Source organism: Eubalaena glacialis, chromosome 5, assembly GCF_028564815.1.
Source record: "Eubalaena glacialis isolate mEubGla1 chromosome 5, mEubGla1.1.hap2.+ XY, whole genome shotgun sequence".
Taxonomy (NCBI): domain Eukaryota; kingdom Metazoa; phylum Chordata; class Mammalia; order Artiodactyla; family Balaenidae; genus Eubalaena; species Eubalaena glacialis.
Window position 1 is genome coordinate 68,242,567 of NC_083720.1, and position 25,632 is coordinate 68,268,198.

The 25,632-nt window shown below is 37.9% G+C and overlaps 2 protein-coding genes across 2 annotated transcripts in view; both read left to right on the plus strand.

The window, feature by feature from the left end:
* The first annotated feature begins 2,220 nt into the window (after positions 1-2,220).
* Positions 2,221-25,632, plus strand: part of SLC30A9 (solute carrier family 30 member 9) — a 75,171-nt gene continuing 51,759 nt past the window's right edge. The window contains exons 1-2 of the mRNA XM_061191341.1: positions 2,221-2,470; positions 12,403-12,555. Coding sequence (XP_061047324.1) covers positions 2,359-2,470; positions 12,403-12,555 — 265 coding nt within the window. The 5' untranslated portion in view covers positions 2,221-2,358. The remainder of the gene's footprint in view (positions 2,471-12,402; positions 12,556-25,632) is intronic.
* Positions 22,091-22,470, plus strand: LOC133092114 (transcription initiation factor TFIID subunit 13-like). Its single transcript, XM_061191340.1, has one exon. It carries the CDS (start codon positions 22,096-22,098, stop codon positions 22,468-22,470), a length of 375 nt encoding a protein of 124 aa, XP_061047323.1. The 5' UTR covers positions 22,091-22,095.

A 25,632-nucleotide genomic window follows, 5' to 3' on the forward strand; every position in this document is an offset into this window, starting at 1 on the left:
TGAGATTCTTGGAATCTCAATCTCAACCTGCTACCTCTCTACCAACCAGAGGAAGGTCACACACCCTGCAGACCTTCATCTGAATTTTGCCCGTAGAAACTCTTCCTTGAAAACCTCCAGGGAGTTTGGCCTTTGCTTGGCCCTGCAATAAACCTTTCTCTGCTCCAGACTCCTACGTCTTGGTTTGCTTGGCCTCTTTGTGCATTGGACACACGAACTTGGGTTCGACAACAGTAATACTACAGTTAAATGACTCATTAATTTTAAAACAAACCACCATGCATTCCATTCGATTAATTTATTTGTGTCAGGCACTGTTTTAGCCCCTGTAAAACAGTAGTGTGCAAAACACAAGATTCCAGCATCATGATGCTTATTTTTTATTCTGAGAGACAGAAAATAAAAAAATAAATACATATATAATTTCAAATATCTATAGACATTTTGAAGAAGAGTATACAGGGCAACAGGGTAGAGAATAAACAGGCCTATTATAGCGTCGGGGAGGAAGAAATTTTCCTCTACCCTTCTAAGTTCTAGTGTTACCGAGTCCAAGCTCGCTCTCTGCTCGCCGCACGACAGGCCAATAAATCAGAGACGAGGTGTTGAGGCAAGGAACACGACTTTATTCGGAAAGCTGGCAGACGGAGAAGATGGCAGACTAGTGTCTCAAAATAACCACCTTATGGCATCTGGATGTCAGTTTCTTTTATAGAGTCAGAGAGGGAAGTAAAGTAAAAAGGCAGAATAGAGAGGGAGAGGTGGGAAGGAAGTAAAAAGGGCCATCAGTCTTGCAAAACGTCTCCTGGAATGGCCAGCCTCGGGGAAGGGATGTGTTAATTTCTTCTTTCTTGCAGCCATTCACAGGTGGGTAAGGTTCCCTGAGGCAGGCCATCATGTACGATTTTAATAACAAAAGCAACGAAAAGCAAAGGCTAAAGTCAAAGAAACAGATCCAACATGGAGTCAAAATCGGCTCTTCCCTGTTACACTAGCTGGTCTAAGAATTAAATTAATATGAGACAGATTAACAGGAGAAAATCAAACAAAAGTTTAATAACATGTATACATGGGAGAGACCCAGGAAAACTGACTAACTCTCCAAAACGGCCAAAACCCTCACCTTGAATACCATCTTCAGCTAAAGAAAGAAGAGGATGTTGGGAGTAGTAGTTCGGGACTTCCAGGGGGAGGAAGGCAACTGGCAAGGAGACAAAAAAGCAAATGTTTGGTAAACAAATGTTTGCTGGGCCCACAGAGACAATAGGCCAGAGAGGAATTTTAACAAGCCGACTTTGCTAGGTTCCTCCCTGTCTACATACCTAGTTTGTACTACAGTTATCTATGGTGATAGCTGCCTTCTTGGAACAGGTTCTCTATCTATATTCTTTTAGGCAGTGGAAAGGTCAAAGGTGATGAGTCTTTTGGGCCTTAAAAAAAAAAATCAGCCTAAATTAATTCTCTTGCCAAAGAAACCCATTTTGTGGCAAATTTTGCTCCCCTACAATAGCTAGGGTGGTCAAGGCAGGCCTCATTCCAGTTTGAGCTAAGACCTGAATGAGCATGTCAGATAAACAACACAGTTAATGCTTGGTGAATATTGTTCTCGTCTCTTTCTCCCTGGGGCCAGACTGACTCCTGTTTGCATGTCTGCACATCTGCTTTTACCCAGACAAATCCTGAACGTATAAGTCTTAGTATTGTATATTACAGACAGGAATCCGAGGTTCAGACGTTACTAGGGCAAGTTAACTGATTCTGTGGGTACTTGCCTTCACGGTAATGGCTACACAACGCTGTTGTGATGTACTGTGTTCCAGGTTCCGAGGGCACTGAGGACAAATTAGCCTAGGCTTGGGCTTATCCAGAAAGGCTCTGGAGAGGGAGAGGCTCAGAAGGCCACTGTCCTTCCTTCCCACCTTACCTCCCATTTCCAACACCATGGCCCAGGATCTGAGCCCAGAAAAAAGAAAAATAGGCAGAGCCCTCAACGGCTGTCACTTCTCCCAAGGCTTCCCTGGCGGTTAAGAAGCAAACAATTAACTTGTAGATATCCAAGCAAGGTGCAAAAGCAGTAGCGCGTTAAGAGAAGGGGAACACGCCAAATTTTCTGCGCAGCCACGCCCTCCCAAGCTGGTCAGGGGCAAGGTCTCGCGATTCGCGCTCCGCGTGTACGTCATTTCCGCTGTCTCCGCGGCCAGGTCTTTAAATAATGTTACCATTTCCGAGGTCGCTAAGGCCGCCTGCGGCGGCGCAGGCGTCCGTGTTCGGAAGTGTCCGGTCTATGGAGTCAGTTGGTTTCGGCGGCGGCGCGGAGGTAGCAGGCGGTGTCCGAGTGGGGGCCTTTGCCCCGCCAGGATGTTACTGGGCTTGGCCGCCGCCGCCGCGGCCCACAGATGTAGCTGGTCCTCCCTGTGCCGGCTTCGTCTGCGCTGCAGGGCGGTAGCCTGCGGCTCCAGCGACCTCCAGGGTGAGTGTCCTGCGCCGGCCTCTGACTCCGCGGAAGCCTGACTGGAAGACAAGGCCGGGCTCGGCGCCGGGCCCCTCGCCTCGGGAGTATGCCGCCTTGCCCTGTTTCCCAACCCCAGAACCCTCTTGTCGGGCCTCCGCCTTTGCAGTTCAGCCTGCCCAGCCGGCGGGGGCCCCTACAGGCCTCCCTGATCCTGGTCTCGCCTACGGTCCTAGCACGGCCCCCGCGGGCATTTGGGGGCAATTCTCGGGCCGGGTCGCATCCATGAAACGGACCACTTCGTTTCAGATAAAACGTTACGTGAGCGTCGCAGTGCCCGGCGGTGACCGCCCGCTTCCCCCCGCAGGCAGTGCGAAATTGCTGACTCCACAAAGTTCCAGGGTCTTTTGAGCTCACCGCCTTACCTTTTTTGAGCACTTTGACGAATAGATTTTCTTACCCTGTTCCTTTTCTCGTACTCCCAACCTGTGTTATTAAATTTTCTAAGGAGGAATTTGGGGGTTGCTACGCAACATTTACGAGTCATCCTTTAAGATGGGGGTATGACCATCCTACAATTATTGAATGAGCCCAGTTCGGTTGAACAATCTTTTTGGTGAAAAAGTGTCTACTGGAGCTGTAACCCAGAAAAAAGTGGTTATCGGGAGGTTTTATCCCTCTTTTTCAACAGTCTTCTGACTCAAATTTAAATTGACAGTTTACAAAATAACCTTGAACTTGCAAGTTTTAATCAGGCTTACCTCCGTTTTTGCCGTCATTGGCATGCCATAGGTTGCTTGACACTTGCGAACTGTTAGGAACAATGAGGGAAGAGATAGAACCAAATCCACGCCTGATATAATCCCCCAGAGTCTTGGGGATGAAAAGAGTATTTACAGAAACATTTACCCAAAATTTATGTTTGAAAAAACTTGTAGCATGTTTGTGACCTTGCAGTAGAAGTTGGAAGTCGTAGTCATTCAAGTTTATAAGTAACATAAGCTAAAATAATGCCTATGCTGTGCAATTATTTTAGAATATGGTCCTATCTTTTATATGCAATAAATGTAAAAACTGGCTCTTAAAATTTGGCAAGGGTTAATTTTAACAGCACTGTTCTTGGGGCTTTTTGGTAGTGATAAAAACGTGTAACTGTGGAGTTTTCCTATAATGGAAATGTACCTGATTCTGTTGTGAACAAAATGATTCATCTGATTGTACTGTACTCCAAAATCCCCAACTAAACTTTCTGGCCTAGTTGCTTTTATTGACCAAGCAGTTTTGGCATTTTACACTTAAATTACATGGAGTGGCTGTTGAATTTAGTCTAAACTGACCTTTAAGAGTGGGTAAAAAGAAGTTGAAATAGTGTAATTTGTAATCCATTATTCTCTGTCGCTGTCAAGTCGAAAATTATGTGCTCTTTGTCTCATCCCTCTGTGAACTACAGATAATAATCACCTATCTCACCAGTCGGAATGACTGAAAAGTTGTTTGCAGTGTTTATTACCAAAAAATTAAAATGTGCTTTCATGCTTAAAAACAGTAGATGTAAAAAATAACCTTGTTTGTGCAAATTTAGTTTCAAAAATACTGAAACAGTTTTTAAAAGGGCAACTATAATTATGATAAAGCTTAAAAAATTTATTTAGAAAAAGTACTAATTTAGAAAAAGAGTACTAAGTACTCTTTAGTACTTAGTACTAAAGAGTACTGAGTACTAACTAAAAAGAGTACTAAGTTGGATGCACGTATGAAGAAAATATTTGCAGAACTTTTGGGAAAAAATTCTAAAAAATATTTTTCTTTGTCAAGAAGTAAAGTTTAGTTTATGCTTCTAAAACTGCTGTGTGGCTGGGAAAAACTTATAAAGAATAAGTTGAGGAGGAAATCTTGAAGGAAACAACTGCTTCATTTGCATACTTAAAAATGAGAAATGTCTGTGGGTCAAACTAACACTGAAAACATTTAAAGGCAAAAAGGAAGACAATATTCTAGAGCAGCTCTGTCCAAAAGAAATATAATGTGAACCATGTATGTAATTTTGATTTGTCTGATAGCCATAATTTAAAAAATTAAAAACAGATGAAGTTAATTTTATTAATATATTTTATCCAGTATATTCAAAATATTTCAACACGTAATCAATATAAAAATTATTGAGATATTTTACATTATCTTTTCTTACCGTCTCTGGAGTCCAGTTTACACTTACAGCACATCTTAGTTCAGACTCCACATTTCAAGTGCTCAGTCAACAGTGACTACTGTATTGCACAGTGCACTTATAAAGTTAGTATCTCTAATTTATAAAGAGTTTTTACAAACCAACGTACATTCCAGTAGAAAAATGGGCAAAGGAAATAAATGCTTTCATAAAGCCATTCGAGTAGCCAATAAAAATGCAAAAATGTTCCATACTTACTAATAAGCATAGAAATATAAGTCTAAAGGATTTACTACTCATTGTCTCATATTAGCTAAGTTTTTCATAGTGATTCTTCATATTGGGGGTGCAGGAAAGCAGGAACTCTCTTACTGCTGATTGGGACATATAGTTAGTTGAACAGTGTTTTGGAGGTCAGTTATTCTTTATGTTAAAAATAACTTTAGGACTTCCCTGGTGGTTCAGTGGTTAAGAATCCGCTTGCCAACGCAGGGGACACGGGTTAGAGACCTGGTCCGGGAAGATCCCACATGCCACGGAGCAACTAAGCCCGTGTGCCACAACTACTGAGCCTGCGCTGTAGAGCCCGCGAGCCACAAGTACTGAAGCCCGCGCGCCTAGAGCCCGGGCTCTGCAACAAGAGAAGCCACGCACCGCAACAAAGAGTAGCTCCCACTCGCTGCAACTAGAGAAAGCCCGCGTGCAGCAATGAAGACCCAACGCAGCCAAAAGATAAATAAATAATAAATAAATAAAACCTTACTTTAAAAAAAAAGAACTTTAAAGGTATATCCCTTCTCACCCAACAATTCTATTTAAAGGGATTTGCTTTCAAGAAATAATCAGATACATATTAAAGTCTGTGCACAAGTGTATTATTAATAGTAGTAAATAGGTAACGTTTACAGTTAAGAGTTGGAAGCGTTATGGTACAATTATTTTATTTTTATAAATTTATTTATTTTTGGCTGTGTTGGGTCTTCGTTGCTGCGCGCAGGCTTTCTCGTTGCAGTGAGTGGGGGCTCCTCTTTGTTGCGGTGTGCTGGCTTCTCATTGCGGTGGCTTCTCATGTGGAGCATGGGCTCTAGGCACACGGGCTCTAGACCGCAGGTTCAGTAGTTGTGGCGCCCGGGCTTAGTTGCTCTGCGGCATGTGGGATCTTCCCAGACCAGGGCTCGAACCCGTGTCCCCTGCATTGGCAGGCGGGTGCTTAACCACTGCACCACCAGGGAAGCCCTGGTACAGTTATTAAGGGCTAGTGATAGATGCAAACTTTTTTTTTAAAAATCATAATTTAGAAGAATATTTAGTGACATGGGAAAATGCTCTTGAAACTAGAAAAAATGTAGTAAGAATATATACTATGATATTACCAGTGACTTTCTCTAGAAAATTTTTTTTTATTAACTTTAGTGTTTTTCAAATGATCTACACAAACATATACTTTTAAATAATAAAAATATTACTTAGTTTCTCTAGTAAATACACCCTTTTTAAAAAAAGTTCTTTTGGCTTCGCATAAGCACTTATTTTATTTTTTCATGTATTTATGTCTTGCCTCATTTGACAATGATTTGAGATGGGAGGATGCTCCTTTAAGGACTACGTGCCAAATCAACAGATACGTGCTTTTGCTTAAGTCTGAGATTAATAAAAGTATAGTTTTAAAATAAAAATATAGAAATTGACCTTTGTATTTTTTAATTTCTGTCTGCAATCTGCTAGTATTACCATACGAAAAGTAGAGTGGGAATTTAACCCCTTAAATAACTAATAGGAACATTGACAGTTATAAAAGACCATTTTGGCAGGCTGACAGCATGATTCTGTGTACTTCAGGTTAATAATAGGGTTACCTGTAAAATGAGGTTAACCACGGTATGCGCTTCGTAGGGTTTTTGTGAGTGAGGATCATTCAGGAAAGAGGTACCAGGCATTGTAGTTGCTGGTGGTGCAGTACTGAACAAGACAGACACAGTTTCCACCTTTTCTGGAAATGAGGAATGAGAAAACATATCTAAATGCTATAAAGGAAATAAGCAGAGTGATGGGCTAGAAGGTAGCCAGCAGGGGCCATTTCATTAGCTATGCTGGCCTGGGACTCCAGCTTTTCTGAGGAGGTGGTGACTGAGCCAAGGCATGAAAAGTGAAAATGAGCAAAGCCAGGTGAACATCTGGGGCAAAGAGCAATCCAGGCAGAGCAAATAGAGACCCTAGAGACTAGACTTGTGTTCAGGAGCAGGAGGAAACGTGCTGTGGCTGGAGTATGGTTGGAAGGGGAGGGGTGTGTGAAATGAGATTTGGGAGGTATCATAGCCTTTTGGGTTGTAAGTTTAAAAAAAAAGGAAGTGTTTTAAAAATATCATTCTGACTACTGTGTAGAGAATGGATTGGAAAGGGAAGAGTGTAAATAAGGAGATCACTGGGGGCTATTAATTAGAGTTACCTGCGCAAACAGGATTGTGGTTGGGCCATGGTAGTTAGCAGTGGAGATGGAGAGATGTAGATGGCTTTGAGGTATGTTTTGGGATATAAATTATAGTGTGATAATACAGGTAAAGCATTTCGTACAGTGGCACTTGGCAAATCCTTAATGTATTCGATATTTTTTTTCCCCTTTTCCTAAGCAAATATTTACAAGAATTAAGCAAGGCAGTAGAGTTGGTGTGCCAAGATGCAGTGCAGGAAGTTGTATATTCTTTACATACTCCAAAAAAAAAAAAAAAAAGGATTCCCTATTGCTTACTCTGTTCTGGTGAAAAATCACATCGGCAATAGTGCTGAAGGTTGAGCCACCTGGTGTAGGTCACCCTTTTGCTTGCCAGATGATTAGACATAAGAGGGATTTTCGGGCATTTTTTGTTAGCTGAAAGCATAAAAGTAAACTAAAGATAGTCAGTGTGTTACTATTAGCAGTATAATATTTGAAGTAATTTAACAATGGATGTATTTTTAATTTAAAATTTTAGGCATTTGGGGAAAATACAGAAAAGTATAAGGTATAGAGTAAAAATTATGCATAATCCAGATATTTCACCAGTAGCATTTTTGAATAGTTGAAATCAAGCTGTATTATTTTGTCTCCTGCTTTTTTTAATGCAACATCATGATTCAGTTATACATACACACACGTATATTCTTTTTCAGAATGTACATTTTTCAGAATATACATATATATATTCTTTTTTAGATTCTTTTCTATGGTAGGTTATTACAAGATATTGAATGTAGTTCCCTGTGCTATACAGTAGGTCCTTGTTGTTTATCTGTTTTATATATAGTAGTGTATATATGTTAATCTCAAGGTCCTAATTTATCCTTCCCTTCTTTTCCCCTTTGGTAACCATAAGTATGTTTTCTATATCTGTGAGTCTGTTTCTGTTTTGTAAATAAGTTTATTTGTATCATTTTTTATATTCCACATATAAGTGATATCATATGATATTTGTCTTTCTCTGTCTGACTTACTTCACTTAGTATGATAATCTCTAGGTCCATCCATCTGCAATGGTCTCTCTTTCTTTTTTTTGTTTTTTAAAAAAATATTTATTTATTTGGCTGTGCTGGATATTAGTTGCGTGCTGCAGGGTCTTCATTGCTGCGTGCGGGATTTTTAGTTGCGGCATGCCGGATCTAGTTCCCTGACCAGGGGTCGAATCTGGGCCCCCTGCATTGGGAGCACGGAGTCTTAACCACTGGACCACCAGGGAAGTCCCTGCAATGGTCTCTTAAGAAAAGAGACTGATCTCTGGAAGACTTAGGTGCAAGTTTGTCTCTGGTCCTGAAGCAAAACATTTCAAACCATTAAGAAATCTTTTTGTTTGTTTTTAGTTATTATTATTGCAGAAGCAACATGCACAGTAGACAGAATTGTCAGTTTGCATGGGAGAAAAAGAGTTTTTTGTATTGTTGTAGTATGAAAAGGCTAAATTTCCTCCAAAAGCCAGAGTTAAGTGGTAGGTGACAAACAAGATTGGAGAGAGAGGACAAAGGGTGATCAGTAGCAATGTTATTAGGAGTTGCAGAGGCAGTAACAGTAAAATAAAAGCAGAGAAAAGTGATTGTTTCGACTAGACTGATAAGATACCAGGAGCTCTGGAGTCTCCATGAACAGCCTTGTATATGCAGCAAGGAGAAGTTCCTTGTCCAGGCCCATAGAGTAGTGAGCACCAAACTAAAGACTAGTCTGTACCATAACATAGCTTATTTTAGAAGTCACCTTGAAGAAAGGGTATCAGTGGTGGTTAATTTTTTTTACTGTCTTTCTGCTTCCTAGAATTAATTAACAAATTCAGTAATTTATTCAACAAATGGTTGAGTTTCTACTGCCATGTGTTAGGTATTCTGTTTGTTTTATTGAATCAAATGTGGTCCTGTGTATTTTTTAGAATATAAAATGTTAAAGGTAGAAACATATTCTGCAATTTCTGTGTAATTTTCAATCTTGTATTCATGGCCAATGTGTACTTTTTTTTTTTTTCTCCAATGTGTACTTGTAAAGCTGATACCTAAAATTCTACTAAAGTTAAAAATTAATTACTTTTTGAAACGGTGAGCAAGGAAGCTATCAAGATTACTAAGATAGTGTCAAAGGACACAGGAGTTGGGAATCCCCTGGCGGTCCAGTGGTTAGGACTCTGCGCTTTCACTGTTGAAGTTAAGGGTTCAATCCCTGGTCAGGGAACTAAGATCCCACAAGCCATGGGGAGAGGCCAAAAAAAGAAAAGGACACAGGAGTCAATTTGAAGAGACCCCCTACTGGCCCAAAATGGGATGGACAGTTTGGACATAAGTTAGGATAATGACTAAAATGGATTGATATACATCAAATAATGTTTAAATCTGTGGAATCATAATGATACATATACATGCAAATTATTGTGTCACTATTGTAGGATGGTAGGTAGTGAACTCATTATTTTGAGAACTGGTAAATAAAGGGAAAAAATTAAGCATTCAGCCTGACTTTCCTATATGAACTATACTGCTGGATAACCAAATACATGAAGGGAATTTTCTCTTTGTAGAAGTATTGTGACTAAAAAATGAAGTGATAAAACTATAATATCACCATTTTGTAACCACCTAAGGAATAAATGATTCTATGCATTGAACAACAGCAGACACTATCACAAATAGGGACAACCAAATATTATGTGGCTCCTGGTTAAAGAACACATCACCACTTAATCAAGTAGTGTTGTCCTAATAAAAAGGAACCTGAATTTGGATAAAGCCTTTATATACATTGATTTATAGAACACATAGAAGTACAGGTTAAACAACACCATGGGAATTAAATCAGTAAAATTCGGACTGGAAAACAACCAGGACAAAAATTTAGTACGAACAGCTGGTTTCTTCAATATAAAAATTGCTCTAAAACACATATCCTGTAGAAAAGAGACTTAAAAGACATCTCAGTCAATTGCAGCATGTGGACCAAATTAGGATCTGTTCACATACACAAAAATTATGACTTGTAACAGTGGAAATTGGAAATTGAGGATATTTGATGATATTAAGGATTTTTTTTTTTTACTTGCAATGGTGGTATGGCTATGTTTTAAAAAGTTCTTATCTCTTAGAATGCATACTGAAATATTTATGAATGAAATTACTTTATGTCTGAGATTTACATCAAATTAATATGTAGGTGGGGAGATGCTGGTGCAGGCAGAGATGAAACAAGGTTGGCCATGAGTTGATAATTGTTGAAGTAATGAGTATGTGTACGTTTATTGTACTGTTTTTTTCTACCTTTGCATATATTTGAAATTTTCTGTAATAACATGTTTTAAAAATTAAGGAGAACCTTGAAAAAGATCTAGGATCAAGTCATGAAAACATTGTCCTCTTCTGAGGAAGGATTTTCAGACTGTAGTAATCCCTCTTTAAACACCTTAGCACAGTCTCTATAGAAGTGTTTCATCAGTGGGTAAAAAAAATGTTGGTGTCATAGTGTTTTTGTTAGGTAATAATCACAAAAGATATTTTGAATAGGGCTGACAAGTCGGAACACCAGTGGCTGTGGTGAAGAAGATGCTTTCCTGGAGGGTGGGTTTCTTAGAATTTGCTTTAACCCTTTCTTCACTAATTAATTTTGCTGGTAGGCTACATATTTTAACATGCAAGAAGATACATTGTTATATTGACTTTACTCAGCCTTTAATAAGTAGAGGCAAATGATCAAAAAAACATACTGGGGGACTTCCCTGGTGGTGCAGTGGTTTAAGAATCTGCCTGCCAATCAGGGGACACGGATTTGATCCCTGGTCCTGGAAGATCCCACATGCCATGGAGCAAGTAAGCCTGTGCACTGCAACTACTGAGCCTGCGCTCTAGAGCCTGCGAGCCACAGCTGCTGAGCCCATGTGCCACAACTACTGAAGCCCACGTGCCTAGAGCTCGTGCTCCTCAACAAGAGAAGCCACCGCAATGAAAAGCCCACGCACCGCAACAAAGAGTAGCCCCCGCTCGCTGCAACTAGAGAAAGCCTGCACGCAGCAAGGAAGACCCAACACAGCCAAAAATAAATAAATAAATTTATTAATTAAAAACAACAACAACAACAAAAACATACTGGGCCTTCAACAAATATTTGCCAAATAAGTGAAAGAGTAAGTTGACATCAGAAAGTTTTTGAAGAAAACAAGTTCTAAGCCTGAAATTTGAGTGAATACTTATGCTGCCTTATGTCCCTCATGCTTTTCAGATTATCTTCAGTGTTCACAATAATTGATGTTCCTGATGAATTCTCTGAGCCATTAAAAAATTTATTTTTCTTGATTTTGGAAGGAAATCTACACATGCACATGAATTAACATTTTGGGAAGATCATTATTAAGCAGTTAGAAAAGTTTCAACTCTTAAGTGCTTAACCCTCCACTCTTGGAGAAACTTGACTGTTTCTAATGATATAATTTCATTACTTCACCTAAAACTTTAGAAAATATATAAATTATACCTAAACAAGATTTTCGAGTTTTAAGTACTCAGCGTATAAAAATAAAAGCAAGAGGGTCACATGAGAGTAGAGACAGATAGATTTACTTTTCTACCACTTGGACGCAAATGTGGAATATATTTTCCTTCTGTATTTCAGCCCTCTAAAGCTCACAGTCAACCCAGATGCAACAGCTAAAGTGCTTTGTAATTAGTCTTCTATTCTTCCCTCAATTAGAATTCCCATATACTGAGAAATCTCACCAAATGTTGATCTAATTATCTGATTTAAAAACATCAGTGACAGTATGAATGACTGATTAATATAATTCACATATTGATTGTGAAATGAAAGATGACTCAATCTCCAGCTAGCAGAAGGAAGATGCAGGGTAGTTTTGAGTAGGACACACTCCTGACCTTCCCCCTTTCAGAGTTCTTATTCTGAAAAGTACATTATGCCATTTTTTTAATCATGCAACCAGCATACAAAATAAAGAATATCTTTTATATGCCAGAGACCTTTCAGAACAGCTGAATAATACAAATATTTTGATTTTATATAATTTTAAAAGTTTCCATGTAAATAAATTTGCAAATTAGGGGAAAAAAAGGAATATTTTCTTTTCCTTTACAAAATATAGACCCTGTATACCTAGGGCTCAATGAAACACCTCCACGGAAAGGGTGGCTTAGCATTGTGCATTTGGATATTTAACAGGATGAAAGTTTTTACTGTTATTCTGTAAAATTATTCTCTTATCATAGGAGGTATGTTTTATTGGGTATAAAAATCCTTATTATTAGTTTGTTTGAAATTAAAAAATTTTTTTTCTTTTAGAATGGCAGAATTTAGTGACGTTTGGAAGCTTTTCAAATATTGTTCCCTGTTGCACACTGAATCAAGTAAAGTTGTATTCCACAAATGTTCAGAAAGAAGGACAGGGATCACAAACTCACAAAATGGAAAAAGTACCATCATTTGATGAAGCAGGTATGTATAAATCTTTTAAAATAGTTTTTTTCTGTATACCGGGATAGTTTGCATAAGATTATTTGTTCCTTGAATGTTTGATAGAACTTACATGTAAAACCATCTGGACTAGTGTTTTCTTGGTGAGGAGTCATTAAACTACTAACTTAATTTCTTTTAATTTTTCTATTTCATTTTGACTCTATTTTGGTAAGTTCTGTTTTTTTCTAGGAATTTATCCACTTCAACTAAATTTTTAATTTATTGACATAAAGTTCATGGTACTCTCTGTATACTTTTAGCAGCATATGTAGTTACACCCTTTTTTCCATTCCTAGTGGTGTTTGTCTTATTTTCTTGATTAATTTTGCCAAAGCTTTGTCTATTTTATTATTTTTCCAAGTAATTTTTTTTACTTTATATCATATGTTTGTCTCTTATTTCATTAATTTCTACTCTTACCTTAAATATATCTCCTTTCTGCTTCCTTTGTATTTACTCTGTTATTCATTTTTTAACTATCAGTTAGCTATTTTGCTCATTAATTTTGAACCTTTCTTTTCTAAAGTAGGAATTTAAGCCATAGTAACTCTGATGGTAGATTTGACATTCTTTCTTTTAGTTTTACCTAAAATTTTGCATTGTGTGTTTTGAAGCTATGTTGTTAGATGCATACACATGTAGAATTGTTACATAACACTGATGAATTAGACCTTTTATTGTTATGTAACAACTCTTTTTTTTTTTTTTAGTGACATCTCCACCAGATTTCATTGGTATTTGCCTGGTATAATTTTTCCTGTCCTTTGGGTTTAACCTTTTTTGTCCTAATTTGATAATCTTTGTCTTTTAACTGAAAGTTTAGTCTGTTTACATTTACTGTAATCATTGATATGTTTGGATATATTTCTGCCATTGTATCATGTGCTTCCCTGTGCGTTTTTTTTTTTTTTAATTCCTTTTTTGCCATCTAAAAAAACCTTTTTTTTTCTCATTCCATTATCCCCTCTCCCTCATACACAGAAACAACACACACTTGCTTGGGAGTTATATACTTTATGTCTGTACTAAAGTCTAAAGGTAATTGAAAAGTTTACTTTCCTTCTGAAAAGTACAAAGAACTTAGAATGTTTTAACTCTGGTCACCCCCTCCAAACTTACATGTGATTTGTTTGCTAGTATTTTGTGTCTATTCTGCTCTCTTTTCCTTCTATAAAATAAACATTGCTATTTGTTTAAATTTATCTAAAATCTTTGTTAACCATCTTTTCTTATTTCTCTGCTCTTTCTGTCTGATGTAGAATACATCCTATAGAAATTCCTTTAGGTGAGGATCTTTCATGGTAAAGGCACATTTTAATATCTTATTCCATTGTCTTTTGGCTTTCACTGTTGCTATTGAGAAGTCAGATATCATGCCTTTGTTTCCATGTCTCTTCTGTTTGTCTACTTTTTAAATTTGATTAACTTTATTTTGAAAGTCTTTTTCTTTGGTGTAAACTGCAGTTTTACTATGAAGTGACTAGGTGTGTATTTCTTTATATTTACCCTGCCTGAGATTTGTTGGGCTTCCTGGATCTGAGAATTGGCATTTTTCTATCAATACAATTCTGGAATTCTACAATTCTCTGTCACTATCCCTTGAAGTATGTATTACCCCCTCTCATTTCTCTTTTATCTCCTTTTGGAACTCTAGTTAGAAATATTTTGGATCTTCTTGCTTTATTTTCCCTGTCTCTAAACCTCTCTGACATACTTTGTATTTCTTTATCTTTCTGGCCTGGATCCTGGATTATTTCCTTAGGTCTACCTAGTTCACTAATTCCCTCTTCAGTTGCCTCTAATCTGCTGGTTGGTACATCTGTTGTGTTTTTAATTTTAATGGATATATTTTTCATTTCTAGAAATTATTTCTATTTTTCATCTTGCTTGGTTGGTCTCTTGTTCCTTGCTTATGTTTTCAAACTTCTCTATTATTAGGCATATTAAACATAGCTATTTTATAATCTGTGACTGAAAATTCTGCTATCTGAAATCTTTTGGTTCTTACTGTATTATCTTTTTCCTCTGTTTCTTGCTCTCATTCATGATGCCCTATCTGTTTTTAAACTGAGAAGTGTTCATTTTCCATATAGTTTTATATCTTGGAACTATTTGATGTCTCTGATTGAGGATGTGTTCCTGCATAGAGAGTTTGCGTTTGCCTCTGTTAGCTGCTGGGGACACAACTTGGGACCACATTAAATTAAAGTCAGCTTAAGATTTTTGGACCACGTTGGTAGCATGAATTCAGACTATAAACTTGTGTGAGCTGCCTTATCCTTAGGATTTTCAGGGGAGTTTTTTTCTTCTCCACTATGTGACACCAGAGTAGGTGCAGGCTTGCTTCCTTGCTATCACCTTCTCTGTGTGTTTTTGCTAGGTCACAGTAATGCCAAGTGTCTAGCTTTTTTTCTGGGTATCTCCTGTTAGACTCTCCATCTTTAGCAGAACCTAGTTTTATTCTTTGTTCTCCCGTGCCCCTTGCAGCTGTGGAAGTAGAAGCTCAAAGAATGTAAGCTTCAACAGAAATCATCGGGAAAAAACTGGCTTTGGTCTGCTGTCTTATTCTACAGAGGTCCTGCTTTCCCTTCATTTTTGCCCTCTTCACATCATTTTGCTAGCTTAGCAATGCATTTGAAAAGTTTTTTTTCTAGTCTGCTGTGCAGCATTAAAAAGAAGTCCTTTATTTATTCATTTATTCATTAATTTATTCAAGGAATATTTATTGAGCACTTTTTATATGGCAGCAAATGAGAATGACTCTCTGAGTTTATATTCTCTTTATTACTAAAATAGAAAATTAAGCAAAAAAAGTATAGTAAGTACTGTGATAGAAGAAATACTGTGTGCTGGAGGGACACCTAACTGAGTCTTGAGTGGTTGAGGAAGGTTTCCATAGGAAATGATATCTAATTAGTGACCTGAAAGTAGGCATTGGTGTGATGAATGGTGGAGAAAAAAGGTAACACTGCAAGTAACTTAGTGTGACTAGACTAGTGAGTAGAGGACCTCGTGGTGGGGTTGGTAGTTTTGAAAGTACAAGGGATGAAACTCAAGAGGTAAACAGTAGTCAGATTAGGGTTTTGTTCAGGAGTTTGGGCTGTTTTGTAGGCAGTGGGAATCTATTGGAGTATTTTAAGTAGAGGAAGTACTTAATCAGACTTAAGATTTTAGAAAGATAACTAGATGCAGACTGGAAAACAGATTGCAAAGGAGGGAGACTGAAAACAGTAATACAAATGAGGCTGTAGTCTAGGTTAATGTCAATGATTTTTTTAAGGGAATAGGTGAACACAAGAGATTTAGGAGCTGAATAATTAAGACCTGTTGATTGAATTTGGGGGACTGAAATAGAGGGTCAAGTAAAGGACAGTGCATGGTTACTGGATTGGATTGGGTGATTGTGTCGGTGATTTCATTGATTTCTAAAATTAGGGGACTTCTCTGGTGGCGCAATGGTTAAGAATCTGCCTGCCAATGCAGGGGACGTGGGTTTGATCCCTGGTCTGGGAAGATCCCACATGCCGCAGGGCAACTAAGCCTGTGCGTCACAACTACTGAGCCTGTGTTCTAGAGCCTGTGACCCACAACTACTGAGCCTGCGTACTGCAACTACTGAAGCCCGTGCGCCTAGAGCCTGTGCTCCGCAACAAGAGAAGCCACCGCAATGAGAAGCCCACGCACCGCAACGAAGAGTAGCCCCCGCTCGCCGCAACTAGAGAAAGCCCGCGTGCAGCAACGAAGACCCTACACAGCCAAAAGTAAATAAATAAAATAATTAATCTATAAAAAAATAAAATTAGGAATACCAAAGCTGGAGTATATATTAATGAGAAGGTGAGGATTCAGTCTTGGACATCTGAATCATAGGTGCCTCTGGGGCATCTTAACAGATGACTAGTAGGCAGTTGGTTATACTACTTTTCTACTGTGAGACATGATCTCTTGGCTGGATTACTGCAGTAGCCTCTCCCGGGGCTCCTTGCTTCCACTCTTACTTTCTCATTATATTTCAGCCAAACCAGTCTCCTTTTGGTTCTTAGAAAATACCAAACTTATTCTTGTTTTAGGGTGTTTGCTCTAGTTGCTTTTTCTTTCCAAGATGCCCTTCTTCATGTGGCTGACCCTTTTGGTCATTTACATCTTTTTTTTTTTTAATATAAATTTATTTATTTATTTATTTATTTTTTGGCTGCATTGGGTCTTTGTTGCTGCGCGCGGGCTTTCTCTGGTTGTGGTGAGTGGGGGCTACTCTTCATTGTGGTACGTGGGCTTCTCATTGAGGTGGCTTCTTGTTGTGGAGCATGGGCTTGAGGCTCGCGGCTTCAGTAGTTGCAGCACTCAGGCTCAGTAGTTGTGGCTCGTGGGCTCTAGAGCACAGGCTCAGTAGTTGTGGCGCACAGGCTTAGTTGCTCTGCAGCATGTGGGCTCTTCCTGGACCAGGGAACCCATGTCCCCTGCATTGGCAGGCGGATTCTAAACCACTGCGCCACCAGGGAAGTCCTGGTCATTTACACCTTAAATGACATGTCAGCTCTGCACACCCAGTCAGTCTTTAATATTACACTCATTTTAATTCTCTGTGTAGCTAACACTTATTACTGACTGTTACTTTCAGTATCTGCTTTATTTTTCTCCCCGTTTCCAAGCCTCGTGATAGCAGGAACTTCAGTGCCTAGAGCAGTGGTTTGCACATAGTAGGGGTTTAATATTTTGTAAATAAGTGAATGCATAGAGTTCTAACCTGGGGATAGAGATTTAGGAGTTATTAGCTACACCCAGGTGGTAACTGAAGTCATGAGTGTGTTTGAGACATTATAGGGAGAGAGTTTAGATTGGGGAGATAAGAGCTAGTACAAAATCCCCAGTGAGTAAGGGACAGGTGGAAGAGGAGGAGCTTGCAAAGAATACTTGAGGAGGTGCAGTCTGGAGAGGTAAGAGAAGAGCCAAGGAGAGTATGGTGTTAGGAGAAGAGAGTATTTGAAGAAGAATAATAAACATTTCAAGACTATCTTTCCTATAGTCGGATGTCTTTCACCGGGAAGATTTTACAGATTCCTTGAGAAACCTGTGTTTATGTTTATGATGCCTGCTTTTCATCCTTTTCGCTAAGCCTCATCTTCTCTTGGGCTTACTATGCAGTTTTAGCCAGTTTCTTCTCTTTTCCTTGTGGTGATGGAGAACTGCTGGGGTAAATACAGATTGAGAGTTTGATATTAGAGGATGAAGGAATGGAGAGTGTCATGAGTCCCTAAGTTCCAGAAATAAGCATATTTATTAGAACGTTGAAATGGGAGAAGAAACAGGTGATGAAATAATATAATTAAAGGTAAAACATGTTATAATGCTCTTCTGAGGTGAACATCGACTCAGGCAAAAATATTTAATATTGGTTCCACTATACAAAAGGCTTGAAATTGAAATCTGTGACTAGATTTCTTTTTTCTCTGCTGACTGAAATTAAGATGTTAGTTTATTTTATTATATTAGGAGTACAGTGTTTATTGATGGTTTTATTTTGGGCTCAAGTTTTCAGAATTTGCTTAGGCCAAATTAGACCTTGTTAGCCATCAGATAGACAGCAAGTAATTGCTTGATTGAAAGATAATTTGTATATTTAAGTGTTTGAGATTGACTTCTAAATAATTCAGATCACATGATAAAGTCAGAAACAGCTCATTAAGAGGCAGAGACTTGCTAAGGAATCCTTAAGTTTTTAAGGAGCATTCAGATGTTTTAAATTTTAGTAAAATCAGTTTTAATTTTGCTAATGACAGCAGATGTGTGGCAAACAGCCAGGGCTTGAGCTTAAAACAAATTTCTAGAGATATTCATGGATAGAATGTCTGGTTACTTATGGAAATCATAAAGATTCTACTCCAGTGATCCAGTGTAAGTTTATTAAGATGGTGGTGTACAAAAAAAGTATTCATACATGTGTTTGAGCCATTTACTAGCATTTCTTGTTTGTGATTCTTTTTTGCTGCACTGGGTGGCTTGTGGGATCTCAGTTTCCCAAACCAGGGACTGAACCTGGGCCATAGCAGTGAAAGCCCAGAATCCTAACCACTAGGCTACCAGAAACCTCCCTGTGATTCGTAACACTATATAATTAGCAATGTCTAGACAGTTTGTGGTGAGAAGAATATCCAGAAGTATCAGTTTTAGAGCAACTTATTTTATGTGATTTGTTTGAATGACTTTGATCATTGTAGAAAGGAGGGTTGTCTGTGAAACTTTAGACAGTAGATTTCAGTTGTTCAGACACTAGGTGAGTGTTGAAAGCTTATTATTCTACCACCCTGTCCCTTCACTTTTCTCTGCCCAGGGCTCTATTCCCCAAAACAAAATTTTTAAGTAATTGATATATAGATTCTATAGATAAAGATGCTTTAGAATTAGTTTGCTGTGTAGGTAGACAAAAATAAAATATCAGTTATTTAACTGATCAATGTCAAATGTTATAAGCCATAGTTATTAATTAATTAAATAGAAGTGTTTTTAAGCCTTTTTTTTTTTTTTTTTTTTTACTAATATGCCATCATAACCTACTTAGGATCTGATGAATAGTTAAAATAAAGCCTTTTTGGATTTTCTGTACGTTTTAGTTATCAAAACATACCATGTTGGAAGCAACCTAAGTGTCCATCGACAGATGAATGGATAAAGAAGATGTGGCACATATATACAATGGAATATTACTCAGCCATAAAAAGAAACGAAATTGAGTTATTTGTAGTGAGGTGGATGGACCTAGAGTCTGTCATACAGAGTGAAGTAAGTCATAAAGAGAAAAACAAAACCGTATGTTAACACATATATATGGAATCTGAAAAAAAAAAAAATGGTTCTAATGAACCTAGGGGCAGGACAGGAATAGAGGCACAGACAAGGGCAGGACAGGAATAGAGACACAGACGTAGAGAATGGACTTGAGGACACAGGGAGGGGGAACGGTAAGCTGGGACGAAGTGAAAGAGTAGCATTTACATATATACACTACCACATGTAAAATAGATAGCTAGTGGGAAGCAGCTGCATAGCACAGGGAGATCAGCTTGGTGCTCTGTGACCACCTAGAGGGGTGGGATAGGGAGGGTGGGAGGGAGACGCAAGAGGGAGGGGATATGGGGATATAAGTATACATATAGCTGATTCACTTTGTTATACAGCAGAAACTAACACAACATTGTGAAGCAATCATACTCCAATAAAGATGTTAAAAAAAAAAAAGAAAAAAAAGTACCATGTTAAGTCATTTCACCAGTGGCTTTTGCTGAAAAGTAAGAGATATACTAAGAATTACATGTAAGAATTTTTTGCTTTTATTTCAGAGAGTTTTGCTTTTGTTAATGCCTATTCTGTTGACATTTAATTTATACATAAGAGCATTAAAAGAAAGGAAATCAGTGGATAGGGAGAAATTCTGATCAAGATAGCAATAGCGTTGTTGAATGAATGCTCTGAGGTAACTGTTCTGCTTCTCACTTATTGGAGTGATAGACAAAATATACAAAGAGAAAACTGAAGGAGTAGTTGGACTCAAAAAAAGGTATGTTATGTCCAAGAAGTGGAACAGAACATGCCAGGCTCTGGGTTTGTAAGCAGGCACTGGCAGCCAGGAGTTTGGCTTGTTTGGGGTAATGGATCTATAAGTGCTCCATGCATACCCGGGTATTGGAGTCAGACTCACTGCATGAACTTAGCCACCCACCCTCAAACAGGAGGCTGAAACTAGCCTCTTCCATTTGTTACCTGAGGTTCTGTCTTGTAGGAGGCTGTTGGGTAGGGAGGCAAGAGGAAGAACGTGAACTGAAACCTGCTGTTTGCTGGCTTGGAGACTGAACTGAGGGGTCGGAATTTCAAACTGGCAGTGTGAGGTCTGGTTCAGGACAGAAGGGTCAGATTGAGTTCTGGGCACTAGAGCATGAGGAGAAGAGTGAAAGGATATATCCTTCAGAATAAGTTTGCAAATTCTAAAATTTAAAAGTGCACGAAGGATCATATTGCAATATATAAATGAATCGAATCAGTATGTTATATACCTTAAACTTACAAAACATTATGTGTCAGTTATATCTCAGTAAATCCTAATGCTAAGAAAGCCAGCAAAATCAACAATCAAATATGAATTAACTCCAGATGATGTTAAAATAACAGCCTGAATTGCTTTATTTATTTATTTTTATTAATTAATTTATTTATTTTTGGCTGTGTTGGGTCTTTGTTGCTGTGTGCGGGCTTTCTCTAGTTGTGGTGAGAGGGGGCTACTCTTCGTTGCGGTGGCCGGGCTTCTTATTGTGGTGGCTTCTTTTTTTTTTTTTGTGGTGGCTTCTCTTGTTGCGGAGCAGGGGCTCTAGGCGCGCGGGCTTCAGTAGTTGTGGCTCGCGAGCTCAGTAGTTGTGGCTTGCAGGCTCTAGAGCGAAGGCTCAGTAGTTGTGGCGCACGGGCTTAGTTGCTCCGCGGCATACGGAATCTTCCCGGACCAGGGCTCAGACCCATGTCCCCTGCATCGGCAGGCGGATTCTTAACCACTGCACCACCAGGGAAGTCCCCTGAATTGCTTTAAATAAGTTTAATATCTTCAAAAGAGTAAATGAAGTACTCATATTTTGAAACACAAACTGGCAGAAATAAAAGCAGAACAAGGAAATCTGGGAAAGAGCCAACTATAGAGCTTACAAATGAAAGTGTAATCACTGAAGTAAGAATTTAATAAATAGCCATAGTCAAGTAGAGAATTAGTAAATTGAAATTCACCCTGAATGAGCATAGGAAAGCAAAAAGATTTTCCAAGAAAATGAAAAAGCTTTAAAAAGGCATGAAGCTCTAGCCTATATTTAATAGGCGTTTCAGAGAGAGAGAGAGAGAGAGAGAGAGAGAGAGAGAGAATAGAGAAATGGTGGAGAAATTATATATAAAGAGATAATGAATGAGAATTTTTCAGAATTTGAGAAAAGCAAGGATCTTCAGATCAAAAATACACTTTTAGTACTAAACAGGGTAAATGAAAAGAAACCCATAGATTTCAAAACTGAAACAAGAAACAACCCAACTTAAAAGTTTCCAAAGAGAAAGTCAGCCTGCTATCAGTACAATTGTTGCTCTCTTGAAGTAGACTTTTTATCTGCAACAATATGCAGAAAATAAGGGAGGAGTGATTTGGAGTAATAGCCAGGAAAGGGTAAGAAGAAAAATAAATGTTACCCTAGAATTTTATACTTGTCTAAATAATCATTCTAGAGGGAAGGCAAAAATAAAAACATTTCACATATATAAAGATGACTATCATTTACTACTAACCTACCCACATTAAGAAAAAACTATTCAAATATGTATTTCTATAAGATGCAGAGTAAACTCAGGGAAAGAAGCGTTGGGATATAAAAGGGACAGTGAGAAGCAAGAAATGGATAAAATGTGTTGGTAAAGTTAATTATTGATAGTAAAAATAATAAACATTTTATATTAAATGCTAAAATTTTAGTCAAGAGTAATAAGATAGGGCTGGCTGCTGGGATGGCAGATGAAGAAGAAGACCCCACCTTTGAGGAAGAAAATGAAGAAATTGGAGGAGGTGCAGAAGGTGGACAGGGTAAAAGAAAGAGACTTTTTTCTAAAGAATTACGGTATATGATGTATGGGTTTGGGGATGACCAGAATCCTTATACTGAGTCAGTAGATATTCTTGAAGACCTTGTCATAGAGTTCATCACTGAAATGACTCACAAGGCAATGTCAATTGGAAGACAAGGTCGGGTACAAGTTGAAGATATCGTCTTCTTGATTCGAAAGGACCCAAGAAAGTTTGCTAGGGTTAAAGACTTGCTTACTATGAATGAAGAATTGAAACGAGCTAGAAGAGCATTTGATGAAGCAAACTATGGATCTTGACACCTTTTGTACTTTCTGAAGCTTCATTATTTTCTGGGGGAACCATATTTAATAACTATATTTTCCACAGTAAGGTTCTGATATCTAGCTATGTCAATGAAAGATAGAGAACCACAAAGTTTTCAGTCTTTATTTTCATGTCTTCCATTTTAGAGTGTTATTTGAGCCTTTAATTGCCTGCCATTATATTACCATACTTTGAATTACTTACTGGATTTTAATGACCACATGTACGTCAAAGTACCTTGCAGACCATTCAGTTCCTTCTGATTTTTTGCCATTGTAGGCTGTACTGTGGCTGTTTAATATGTGAAATCTAAATGGTACCTTTGATAGCTAAGACATGTGTTTCATGTTTCTAAAGTTTTTAGATTACAGTAGTCTAAGTTATTAAAAGATAGTGAACTGGTTTGTGTTTCTTTTAAGGAGAAAATGATAGAAAATACAGCCTTTTTAAAGAGTGTTTGTCTTAAGATAATTTGTTTTAATACTCTTCTTTAGATAACGAGTGATTTTTTTGATTTTAATTTTTTTATTTTTTTGAGAAACTAAAAGTTTCCTATGAATGCTTCTGTGTTGGAAGACCTATTTGATTTAAAATCTTTGGGGCTTATACTGTTTGTCAGGTTTTAAGAGAGCTCATTTTCCCAGGTCAAATTAAAGCTTCTAAATGTAAGTGTTTTCAGTAGCAGGAATGGAATTGCTGAAAAAGCTGATGGTAAGATAAGCATTTGGGGTAGTGTTTTATTAACATATTTGTTAGTACTTGTTCATTGTGGAAATGTGTACTTGACTAAGACCATGTGTGGCTATGGAAACCACTTTTGTAGTTCAGCATATACAGGTTTTGTGTGTATTTAGCTTACTGTATTATTCTTACACTTAGCGTAAAGTAAGGATTTAAAATTGCATTTAAGGGGATCATTGGATATTACTGTTTGTGAAACTGAATGTTTTGTGTGCCGCTTATAAACATTATCTGTGAATCAGTACTTAGGAAAATTTTACTTAACCTATCAATATAAGGAATAAAGTATGAAAAATTAAAAAGATTTTAAAAAAAAAGAGTAATAAGATAGAAGAAGTTTTCAGTGGTTAAAGGTTTTTTTCTTGTTCAGAGGAAGGTAGAGATGGGGAATGACTTAACAGATGGTTAGAAAGATTTATAGGAAAGTATGTATGTTAAATTTCTAAATGGAATCATGAAAACAATAGAACTATAATCTTATAAATTCGAAGCCAGCATGGGCGTGGGGTGAGAGGAGGATATAGAAAACTTTATGAATCTAACAGATGGCAGGATAGGCAAAAGAAAAATAAAAACAAAGGAAAAAAAGGATGGTAAACTGAAGTCAGACAATAAGGTGGCAGAAGTCTAAATCAGGTAACCAAGTAGTCAGTCAGGTTTCATGATGTTGCCTATCATTTGTATATACTCATATTCTAAATATGTAGAAATGGTTCATTTCCATTTATTTCATCATTTCCACCTCTATATAAAATAAAATCAATATTTCCTTGATTCCATTCTCTTTTCCAGCTCTTACTGAAAGTCCAGATATTGCTTTCACTTCCTCATCTCCCATTCTCACCTCAACCTGTTGCTCCGTCCCTACTCTTCCTGCTGAAACTGCTGTTGTCAAAAGGTTGCCAGTGATCTTCATGTTGCTGATCCAGTTTTCACTTCTATCCTCTTTTCCCAAAAATACACAAATATCTACTTATAAATCAAGTATTATTTTAAACATAGACGTAATGTAGGAGAGTGGTTAAGAGAGGAGACTAATCGAAATGACTTGGGTTTCAATCCTGACTGTACTTCCATGTTTAAAATACTAGCTGTGTGACTTTGAGGAAAGTTCCAAAACTTCCTGAATAAGATGAAGATAATAATAGTACTTACCTCAGAGCAGTTTTGTGAGGATTAAATGAAATAATGCATGTAAAACACATAGTGTACTGTATGTGACACATGGTAAATACTTAGTAAATGTTAGCTATTGTTAATAAGCTCCAAAATGTTATATTATTGAATGAAGATATAAATATAATAAGAGAAAAGGTTTTAAGGGTGAGATTTTTATTACAAAATATTTGATACATATAAAAGAATACATGCTATGTATATGTAAGTTAAAAGCATAATAAAATCAACGCCTGGGAATTTACCACCTAACCTGAGAACCTTGCATTCTTTTTTTTTTTTAAACTTTTAATTTTATTTATTTATTTATTGTTTATTTGGCTGTGTTGGGTCTTCGTTGCTGCATGTGGGCTTTCTCTAGTTTTGGCGAGTTGGGGCTACTCTTCGTTGTGGTGCACGGGCTTCTCATTGCCGTGACTTCTCTTGTTGAGGAGCACGGGCTCTAGGTGCGCAGGCTTCAGTAGTTGTGGCTCGCGGGCTCTAAAGTGCAGGCTCAGTAGTTGTGGCGCACGGGCTTAGCTGCTCCGCGGCATGTGGGATCTTCCCGGACCAGGGCTCGAACCCATGTCCCCTGCATTGGCAGGAGGATTCTTAACAACTGCGCCACCAGGGAAGCCCCTATTGTATGTATTCTTTTGTGATTTACTTTTTTCATTAAAATTGTTTGCTATGATTTAGCTTAATGGTGTATGTGTCTAGTTCATTAATTTTTGTGGAGATAATTATAGCATGTACTTTTGGGGGTGGTTGTGTGAATTGAGTTGATGCATGTAAAGTGCTTAGGATAGTGCTTGCTCAAAGAAAGATAGCCATTATGTTTATTCTTCTTCACTGCTGTATGAATTTTTTTTTTTTAATTGGAGTGTAGTTGCTTTACACTGCTATGTCAGTTTCTGCTGTATAGCAAAGTGAATCAGCCATACGTATACATATATCCCCTCTTTTTTGGGTTTCTTTCCCATTTAGGTCACCACAGAGCACCGAGTAGAGTTCCCTGTGCTGTACAGTAGGTTCTCATTAGTTACCTATTTTATACATAGTAGTGTATATATGTCAATCCCAATCTCCCAATTCATCCCCCAACCCCCATGAAATGTTGTTGTATGAATATAACATGGTTTGTTTATCTGTTCTCATGCTGATGGACATTTGGGTTGTTTCCAGTTTGAAACAACAGAACGCAGTACTGCTTTGAACGAGTGTTCATATACCTCTCTCCTTGTACCCTTGTACAAGTT